The sequence below is a fragment of the Hypanus sabinus genome, chromosome 2, assembly GCF_030144855.1.
Source record: "Hypanus sabinus isolate sHypSab1 chromosome 2, sHypSab1.hap1, whole genome shotgun sequence".
Taxonomy (NCBI): Eukaryota; Metazoa; Chordata; class Chondrichthyes; order Myliobatiformes; family Dasyatidae; genus Hypanus; species Hypanus sabinus.
The window spans coordinates 88,536,121-88,546,907 of NC_082707.1; the positions used below are offsets into that span (position 1 = coordinate 88,536,121).

The 10,787-nt window shown below is 40.7% G+C and overlaps 1 protein-coding gene across 2 annotated transcripts in view; it reads left to right on the top strand.

The window, feature by feature from the left end:
* LOC132381045 (alpha-1,4-N-acetylglucosaminyltransferase-like) overlaps nt 1-10,432 on the top strand; it is a 52,121-nt gene extending 41,689 nt beyond the window's left edge. Inside the window, exons 2-3 of one of the 2 annotated variants that reach the window (XR_009507904.1) lie at nt 5,348-5,431; nt 9,561-9,683. Coding sequence is in view for 1 of the 2 variants with exons in the window: in XM_059950165.1 (XP_059806148.1) it covers nt 9,561-10,163 (603 nt within the window). In the remaining variant the exon portion in view is untranslated. Of the gene's footprint in view, nt 1-5,347; nt 5,432-9,560 lie in introns of both variants that reach the window. The other variant, XM_059950165.1, reaches the window with a different exon arrangement.
* The last annotated feature ends 355 nt before the right edge of the window (nt 10,433-10,787 follow it).

A 10,787-nucleotide genomic window follows, 5' to 3' on the forward strand; every position in this document is an offset into this window, starting at 1 on the left:
CTGATAACAAGAATTGTATTCATTTGTTGACCAATTGGGATAGATATCATTCTTTCTTGTGGGTCTGTAAGCTAATGTTGCACGGGCTTTTGGGGACACGGTACGAGGGGGTTAGAGGGAGAAGAGAAGATGTTGTAAGCTGGGCAATGGAACGGACCCTGAGCAGGAGTCCGAGGCCCAGAGTTTTTGGCGAGAAGAGGAGACGAGGACAGGTTTGTGTGGAGTGTCTGGTCAACCACCATGGTTGGTCCCAGACGGAGGGTTGAGGAAGTTGGAGAGGATCGAATGGTGGCAAGAAGACTTTGTTAACTGAGCTCCAATGGTTGTGCATGAAGTGGTTGGATTTTGATAAGTTTGGCACCTTTTACTTTTCCTTTTATATTGTATCTCTATTAAGTACATAGTTCCAGTAAGATCTATAAAGTGTAATCATTTAATCGCATATGGTGTACTGTCTGTTATTTGGCATGGTAGGGACATCACACAGCGTCTGCACAAGCTGATTACCCAGTTTGGCGGGGCAAAAGGCTGCTCCCCCTAGACAGAAATGAGCTGAGCGAGCCTGAGGCTTACCAGGGGCTACACTTGTATTCCACCTAGGTAGCCACCAACCTGACAGCATGAATATCAATTTCTCTTACTGGTAAAACAATCCCTCCCCCTCTCCTCTTCTATTCTGCGCTCTGTTCTTGTTCTTCCTCTCATCTGCCTATCACCTCCTATGGTCCACCCTCATATCTAATTCCTTCATCTCAAGCCCTTTATCTTTCCTCAACACTTGGCTTCACCTATCATTTTTGAACTAGTGTCATTTCCCTTCCTCCACCTTTTTATTCTGGCACCTTCCCCTTTCCTTTCCTTTCCTTTCCTTTCCTGAAGAAAGGTCTCAGCCCGAAGCATCAACTATTTAATCATTTCCATAGATGATTCCTGAGCTGATGAGTCCTTCAGCATTTTGCATGAGCTGCTTTGTTTATGATTTTCATTTTCCTCCATTTGCTGGTTTCATTGACCTAATCTAAAGGCAGCGCTCCTTGGGCGTGTCACCGAGAGATTATAATAATGCTATGCCAAGAGGATTAATGCTTCACGTATAAATTAGATAATCTCCTGGAACATCCTTTCAGACAGACTTTATGGCGTGAGTGAATCCCATTTAAGACAGGTCGGTGCCAATGAACTTTAACAAGTTTTCTTTGTATTTATGTTGGGAATTGTTTTTATTTTGGGACAATGTGTTTTATTTTCCTTAAACTTGATCTCTTAGGATACCATCAGCCAGTGAGCAATCTGTGGATAGATTCAAAGCTGAAAAATTATCTGAGCTGCTTTCATAATGTTTGGCAAAGAAAAACTTTATGGCAATCAGGAATACTGAAATATCAATTTTGTGTGTTGGTGCCTATTCATAGCAAAATCATGAAATACCAAATGCCTTTTATTAAAAAATACAAGCTGAATATGTTATTATTATTTAAAATTTGTAAAGGATCATACCCTGATCTGAGCTACAGGTTGAACTTAAAGCAATCAACGTACAGATGAGAAGGGAGGGGTATCACTGGAGAATTGGCTTGTTATTTGTATGACATCTGTTGGTGAAAACAAGCAAATGCCAACTTTGTTCCATATTGCTCTGAAATTATGGTTACTACTGATGGAGGGAAACGGAATGCGGTTCCTGAAAAAGAATTTTCTTTCCTACTCATGAGAGGAGAGCATGTCAGCTGTTCTTACTCACACACTTGATTCAATACCAACAGTGTCAAAGAATGATAAGTCCCATTTCCTCACTGCTAGCAAACTGAGAGTGAAATTGTTGATGTGAAATATTTCATGTTTTCATAATTTTGTTGACCACTTTGATCTGATGAGGTTTACGTTGCTGAATTCCCAAAGTTCCCTAAGTTATGACCATTCATGATCACAAGTAGACCATGGATAATATCAGTGCAATTTCAGATTAAAACCAGTTTTGACAATTCATTGCAGTGCAGACAAAGTGTGCAAAGCAGAGAGTGGATGAGGGATACAGCCTGTTCAAACCTGCACACTTCAAACTTCCACGGAAATGATTCAAGGGCCAAAAATACTTACTTGAGACACTGATCCTTTTCAGTCCCATGTACGAGAACATCACTGGAGTCAGTGCCAAAGCAGATTCTTCTCTTAAATTGTTGTGTTCACTTTAGAGTTGCAAAGCCTGAAATGTGTCTCATCAGAAAATAAGTCAGCTGCAATTCCTCTGTGGAGGTGTAACAGATTTAATGATTATGACAGGTGAATTTTGTTAGAAGAACAAACAATGTGGGAACGTCGAAAATGTTTGAAATTGTGTAGAAACATGAGGAATGTAGGAATGTGATCAAGTAGAGACTGAGAGGGAACAACGCAGATGGTGCCTGAAGCAATGGCTTGTTAAGTGCAACTGAGTCACCTGGAGGAGTGCAAATATAATAAGCTGATTGTGGATTTGTTTGGCTGAAAGCCATGTTTCCATGTACAACCCTGTAATGGCCAGAACTGATATCAGCGGAAAAAATAGTTAATCCGAAATTACTGTTGAGTCCCAAGGCTCAAATGTAACCCTATCTTTTCTAAACCTCTCTCTGCAATGCCTTTGACACTTTCTCTTAAAGTTGCCTTTGTCCACAATTCTATTCTCCCTCTTACGTCAGTCTTCATTTTAGAGTTCCAAATTCATAACTGTTTACAAATCCTAATAACCTTCTGAGAGTTGGATACCTTGTTTTAACACTGACTCCCATTGCCCAACCCTTATCACTGCTCTCAGTCTCCCTGTTTGCTCTGACTTTACTACTCACGGATCATTCACCTTCTCTAATGTTTAACATTTACCAGAGTTCTCAGCTTCATTTTCCAAAGCTCCTCATATCAATAAACTCCAAGACTTACATGGTGTTGAGTTCAACTCCCACTGCACCCAACTCCACACCTATTTCTGTGCCACCAGAGTTTACTGTATTCTGTACATCATTTTTCCTTCCTTCATTCCATACTTCTGGCCTCTTATTCTTTATAGTTCTAATTTAATACTGACCACCAATATGAAATAGTTACTCCTTCTGACTAAACCCTCTCTGAATTCAATGTTAACCATCGAGTGGACTAACATTTCTATTCAGAGGATGACAGTTGAGCTGATGGTGAGCTTTGATGGATGAAAGTAAGATGCAAAAGACCAACCAACCTGACATCATCATTAAACCTATTGTAATATCTGGTCCTTTTGTTGCTTGGTGAGATTACTTTGACCTCGCAGAAGATGCATGGTGGCCTTGAGACATCCCCACACACCTCCTCTGCGCCATTACCACACCAGTAAGCATTTGTCTGTTGTTGCTGATCTCATTTCTTGAGATCTTTCCTCCACAGCGTCCTGACTCCCCAATTGTGCACAGCTCAATACATTGTATATTGCACTGAAGCCCAAAACGTAGCTCAAAAAACAGAAGCATCATACAATCTTATGATTAGTCATATTATAGGCTGCAAGGTGCAACATTGAATTAAAATTACAAATAAACACTTTTCCAGTTGTGGCAGAACTGGGCATTTCTGATGAAAGGTCATCTGTCCATAACATTAACTCAGGTTCCTCTCTCTCTACACTGCTGCCACACACACATCGTATGTCCAGCATTCTCATTCCTGTCAGATTTCCAGTAACTGTGGTGTTCTGTGTCTCCTCGTTCCTACACTGACTTTCCCCCTCCCCATCCTCTCTCCTCTCCTTCTATTCACATGTCCTCACAGAGATCCATTGTGATTCACCAGCCACCAACACCCTGTCAGCTCACACCACCACAGTTCATATAGATCTGTCTCTGTTGGTCTGCACCCTATCACTCTCACTCACTTTGTCCTCTCCACCCCTCACTCAGCTCTGCAACTTGAAACATCTCTGATTTTAATCTTCTCTGAGTTCAATGAAGTGTCTCTGAATTGGATCATTAATTTCTGGTTTCCACTCTATTGTACTGCCTGACCCATGTTCCCCTGGTTCTTAAGATTTATTTCAGATTTTCATCATCTGCACTCTTTTGCCTTTCGAGCACCAAATGCACTCTGCACAGTTAACAAGCCATTTCTTGCCAGTGTGGGTTGGGAGTGTTACTCGAGTTCTCACCAGCATAATCTCATGTTTTGCCTTGGTAATCCTATGGGATGATGGATAGAGACCCAAAGTCAGCCATTTGTGCCATCATGACAGCAAATCTTCAGCAGAATTGTCCCTTATGCCATGGCTTATCTGGAATTTTGTGTGATATTTTCAATGTCATGCTAGCTGTGAGAGGTTGCCTTTAAGACACTTTCCTGTCACCTTGGAAATGTTGAAATGAGATGGTATTTCCTCTGCACATAAACTGCCAGCACAATCAACAGATTAGAGATCAAGAGGGGATGGCAATTAGTGCCTGTTGAAGACTCTGTCAGTGATGCATCCGGTATCTGGGAGCAGTTCAAGAAAAAATCCATGATGTCATTGCACTTGTCACAGTTAATGCACTGACAGAATCAGAGATCACATTTGCAGTCTTGGAATGGACACGGCTACATGGACACAACACACACACACACACACACACACACACACACACACACACACATACAGAAAGAGAAAGAGGGAGAAAGAGAAAAAGGGGAGAGAGAGAAATAGAGAGTGAGCGACTGAAAAGAGTCCCTTGTGATTGTGATTTGGTTGTGTCGTGATCCAATGGATGTATAATATCTGAGAGCTGACTCTTGGCCTCTGCAAATTAGCCAACAGTTCACGGAAATGGAACTGTGGTACCTTGTCAGCAAAAGGATGAGGTCATTGGTGTTCTTTGTGAGATGAAGTCTGCAGTTTCTGGAAGGAGTAGGTCAGACTGAGAGAGGAAGGGTCAATATCTTGGTCCCATTTATTTTCTTGTGGAAAGTTGTTTCTATTCTCCAAACCACGCACCCCACCTTTACACTTTTTAAAACTTAAATCTGATTTTTTTCTCTCATTGTGTTTCTGACAAAGGGTTTTCAACCTGGACCTTCTGCTCTGTTTCCACAGTTGCTGTGTGACCTGCCAAGTGTTTCTGGCATTGACTATTTTTATGTTGCAAATCATGTTTCTGATAACTTTCATAATAATTTTGTTATTGGGTCCATAACTTCAGAACAGTAAATACTGAACATACATTATTTTCCAGTTTCTTTTTAGTGTGTTTTGTTAAGGAATAATTGCTGGCATTCATAATGGGATTCATTTGTGTTCCCTTTTTATACATCTAAATATATTTGAGTTCATGTGGTCAGCGTTGAAAACAAAACATGCATCTTTGTTTTGCAGGAACATTTGACAAAACATCTCAGCTTCACGCCATGATATCCAGGCAGAAAGGATATTTCTTTGTCTTACTACTTGCAGCTGCAGGTGTGTTGTACAAATGCTGGGAGATGGAAGGCTGTTATTCTATTAAAAGTTACATTTTTAGAATATTCCAGGTAAAAAACAATTCTGGGGCAAATGTTTCTGATCCTCCACTCCCAAACATAAAACCCGGGATTATGTTTGTGGAGTCGACTGACAACGTAGAGCCGACACCATTAGTGGTGTGTTCAGTGGAGTCTGCTGCTCTCCGAAACCCAGACAAACCAATCTATTACTTCATGAAGGGATTCAGTGGCAACTTGAGCCAGTATCCACAGCCTGAGTACAAAGGCATCCCATTGCTCTCATCAGTGAGGAATGTCACCATTCTACCCTTGAATCTTGCTGAACTGTTCGAAGGGACTCCATTGAAAAGCTGGTATCAAAAGGTAATCAACAGAAATATCTGATTTTGTTTGGTAAACTCAGTGTTTGACTCAAATTAACTTTTTTTTAAATGAATATAGTGTATCGGTAGGACTGATGGGAAATAAATATCTAGGGCAGAAGTACTGAATGCAGTGAAAGGTAAAGCCACATCGACAAACATTGCTTCGCCTATTCTTTACTCTTAAACCAGTGTTGTTTCTGAGAGCATTTTACTGCAGGCCAGATGTTGGAGGCAAGGCAGACACGCTAATGGACACCAAAGGGAAAGGAACATGGCGTAGTTTGAGACAAGGCAGTGCTGTACAGAGAAAGGGGGGGGGGGGGAAATAAATGACTAAAAATTCAAACTGGATACTTTGGGTCTCAACTACAGACTGAGCAGAGATATCTGTACAACAGTCACCTGCCTAACCTGGAAGATAGATAAATAAATAAATAACCTCTGCAAATAATGATTTCCCTTCTCACATGACCAAGAAGCAGAAATCTCTCCTCTATGTACATGCAAAGGTGCTGTGAGATGAAAAATGATTACTGGTGGGAATAGGCGTGAGAGGATAGTAACAGAGTAGATAAGAAAGAGAGGTGATATGTGGAAGCCAATAAGTGATAGATGGTGAATAGATGTGACCTGTGGGGCAGATGTGGGTAAAGGACTCAGTGTGTAGGTGATGGGCAGATGAAGGAGGAGAGGGAGAGGAAATTAACTGAGTGATATTGAGATGGAGAATGGGATATGATTAGGAAAGAAGTTGGTGTGTGTGTGAGAGGACCTGAGTAGGTCATGAGTAGAGAGAGAGTGATGGGGCCAAGCAAGTTAGTTGATCTTGTTTAACTTACATCTTTCAGTTTCCTTTCTTACTCAGCTTTTAACCAGGATTTTAAAATCAAGGCAAGCAGTACAATTACAAACTGAATAATTAATAACAAAAATAACATTGGCCTTCAGGGATCAACCCTCGAAGATAATCCATCAGTGGTAGGAAGTAATGTCCATCTGCCTTAGGCAATTGGTATAATTCTCCCAAACGTCAACTATTTCCACCTCCTTCCTTAACAGGTCATTAACAATTACACATAATTCTTCAATTATCTTGGGTGATCCTTTCTGAAAATCTTCTAAGTCATTCCACTTTATCTCACAAAAAGATTTTGCCGACAGCAACACATCCTTTCCTCAATGAGCTTAATGCATTTGCAGAACATTTTGCTGAGGTTGGGTGTGTTAAAAGCTTCAAGTTTCTACAAGTGAACATCTCCAATAGCCTGTCCTGCCCAACCGCACTATGGCCAAGAGAGCTCAGCTATGTCTAAATGAAGAGGCTGTTAAATTTTTCACACCCCTGTCAACCGTTATGAATTTCTACTGATGCACCACAGAAAACATTCTGTCTAGATGCATAATGGCTTCATATGGAAACAGCTTTACATGTGACTGCAAGGAACTGCAGGGAGTTGTGGACACAGCTCAGCACATTATGAAAACCAACCTCCCTTCCATGGACATTGCCTATACTTCTCACTGTCTCAGTAAAGTAGCTAGTATAATCAAAGCAACCAACTCAATATTCACCATTCTACCCTCTCTCCTCATGAAGAAGGCATAAACCATGAAAGCTTGAACCACTAGGCTCAGTGCTAACTTCTATCTACTGCAATAAGACAATTAGAAGTTTCTTGCATATGATAAGCCAGAGTCTTGACCTCACAAACTGCCTTGTTATGATCTTGCTCATTGTAATTTCCCAGTACAGCACTTTCTCTGTAGCTTTTACACCTTATTCTGTGTTGATATTCTTTTACCTTGATATACCTCAATTTCCCAAGCTATGGGTAAATAGCCCTACTGCCTTGTGGGCAGCCTCGGGAGCATCAAAGACTACAGGTGTAAAACAGCCAAGCTGGTGCCAAACGTATTGCTTCATAAGCTTTCCTTTGGACTAAATTGGTGAGGCTGAGGGGGAGATTTTGACGACTGGGCATCTCAGAATCTCCATACCTTCTGCCCAGGCTTTTGATGATGATCATCATCACCCGTTGTTTGAGACAGATGGATGCCAATGAACACAGATCAATATAATGTTTTCACCTTTATGCACAGTATGCAAGGCAGCCTTTTCTCCCTTTGTGGTAGATGTCACAAATAAAAACAAATTCCAGTACCATTACCAATTAAACATAATGATGCAGGAAAGAAGTTTCATTGAATGTGGGACTTTAGGCTCCTGAAAATTTTCTATAGCTGATTAGTGAATGGTGTTCAGCCAGTATTATATGGTATCACCTGCTGTCGACTCTCGACACTCTTGTGGTTCCCATTTTACTTTCCTCTTAAGGTAGGCCTTACTTTCCTCTAGTGGTCTTAATGCAGGTGGGAACCTCAGATTGGAGCAGGGAGAGGGTCTAAATGAAAATCAGGTTTATTATCACTGACATATGTTGTGAAATTTGTTTTGTGGCAGCAGTACAGTGCAAGATATCTGATGGCAGAGGGAATCAAGATATTCCGAATGCACTGATTTTGAGTCCTTAGGCTCTTGTACCTCGTTTATCCCTGATGGTAATAATGAGGAAAAGTAGCATGTCCCAGATGGTGAGGGTCCTTAGTGGACTTACAACTGGCTGTGTGATAGCAAGCAAAGGGCAGAAGTGGAGGATTGTCTCTCTGAGTAGTTGTGTATGAAAAGGATCGCTTCTGGGACTTCTGCTGAATAACATCAATGACTTTGATGTGACTATCGGATCAACAGTATGAGTCGTAAGTTTGGAGTGTTCAGTGATGTCAGTGATACTGAGGGGGATTGTCTGAGCTACAGCAAGTTGTAGATCAGTTCGAAAGCTGGCAGAGTGACTGCAGTTGGAATTCAGTCCTAAAACATTCAAGTGATGCACTTAAAGATAAACATTAGATTTGCTTGTCACATTGAAACATACAGTGAAATCATTGTGTCAATTCAAATTGACAAGATTTGTGTAGGGGGACACCTACAAAGCTTGCTACGTTTCTGGGACCAAAATACCATGCTCACAACTCACTGACCCTTGCCGTCAATTGTCATGGGGAGAGCATACAAATTTCTTACAGACAGCGATGGGATTTAAACTCCAACTGATGATTGCAGGAAGCTCACGCTTGAGTGACTAAAGACAACAGCTGTATTGCTTCATGGCTTTCACTTCAGCCTTGTGCCTCAGGTGACTTTGTTTGTACTTTCCAACTCAGACTGGTTCAAGTCTGTCCTATTACATTAATCAAACACAGGGTCCAGACAACTCGATCACAGTGTCCTTCTGCAATTCTGCCATTTTACATAATAAATTACTTCATATCTGAGAATGGACCCAGGTTTTGCAGGTTATTAACATAAACTCATTGTGTCATGGTGATTTGCTCTGTTTAAGCCCTCCCTGAAAAAGAACCAGTTTACCACATTTCACAAAATTGTGGCTGCAAGAACAGTCTCACAAAATGGCTGCCTCCCTTTGTGCAACCAGATGGCAAGAACAAAGACATCTTCTCTGTTTCCAGAATCATTGCCTTATTTCTGTCCACTGATTTACAGATCTTTCTGGCCAACTGTACCCACAGGGTCTTATACAAAGTTATGACAGAAATAATATTTCATTTATAACAAACAACTGTCTTTAGCATCAGGAAGAGAAAAGGAGATGGAAAACTATGTTTTGCAAGAAAGGAAATTAAGATAATGAATGAAACTTTTCCTTGTCATTTATTCTACAGGTAAATCCAGAAAAGGAGAAATATTGGACTCATGTACTAGCTGATGGCTGCAGGTTAGCATTGATCTGGAAATATGGAGGAATCTACCTGGATACTGACATTATATCACTGAGGTCTTTGCCGTTCGCTAACTTTACATGTCCAGAGAACACAGGAACAGTCAGTAATGGGGCACTCGGTTTCCATTATAAGCACCATACCTTTTTGTGGAATTGCATGGAAGACTTTGTGGATCATTACAATGGGGATATTTGGGGTCAGCAGGGACCTCAACTGATCACCCGTGTGCTGAAGAGATGGTGCAATATTAATGAACTAGGCACCTTCATTGGCAAGGAATGCAATGGCATCTTTATATGGATCACAAATCGTTTCTATCCAGTCCCATATCCAGCATGGGAGAGGTACTTTGCTCCCTGGAAAAAGGAGCATGTAGAACAGGCCTTTTCAGATACATATGGAGCACATGTCTGGAACTTTATGAATAAACACAAGAAAAGAAAAGTTGTTGCTGGAAGTGGATCATTAATGGAACATTTTTTCCAGTTGCATTGTCCAAATACATACAAAAATTTGATTCAATCCAGCAATAGTAGATCCTGATTCAGGACCTGATATTGTACAATGAGTGACATAATTTACTTGACAGATCTTCCAAATAGCAATTTGCATGCAGTGTATGAAAATAATGGGAAATTCAAAGTTCTCTGCACCACCTGGTCAGGGGTACTGAGTGCAGTGAAAGAATCAGCCACATTGATAAGGATTACTTATATTTTATTGACCTATTTGAAAATCAGTGTGGATTTTTGTTGGTCAACTGTTTTTTTACTGTAGGTTGTAACTTTTGATTAATGTAACTTTTAACTTTAATTTTTATCATTTTTCTAGAATTTAATTGCCATACAAGCATTGATCATCTCCTCTAGCCTCTGGTGGATCATCCAGTGCTCTTTGTCTTCCTTGTTCATCTTCACATTTCCTCAAGGCTGAGTTGAATCAGGGTATCTTTTCCAATCCTGTTTTCATCATGGTAAATCTCCCATCCACCCTCCCTAAAGCTTTCATATCCTTTGGATAACACGGCAAACAGAAATGAACACAATACTCCAAGTGTTGGCTATACAGACTTTTATAGACCTGCAACATTACCTCCCAGCTTTTGAAATCAATCCCTGAATAATGAAGGCCAACACACCAGACGCCTTCTCAACAACACGATCAACA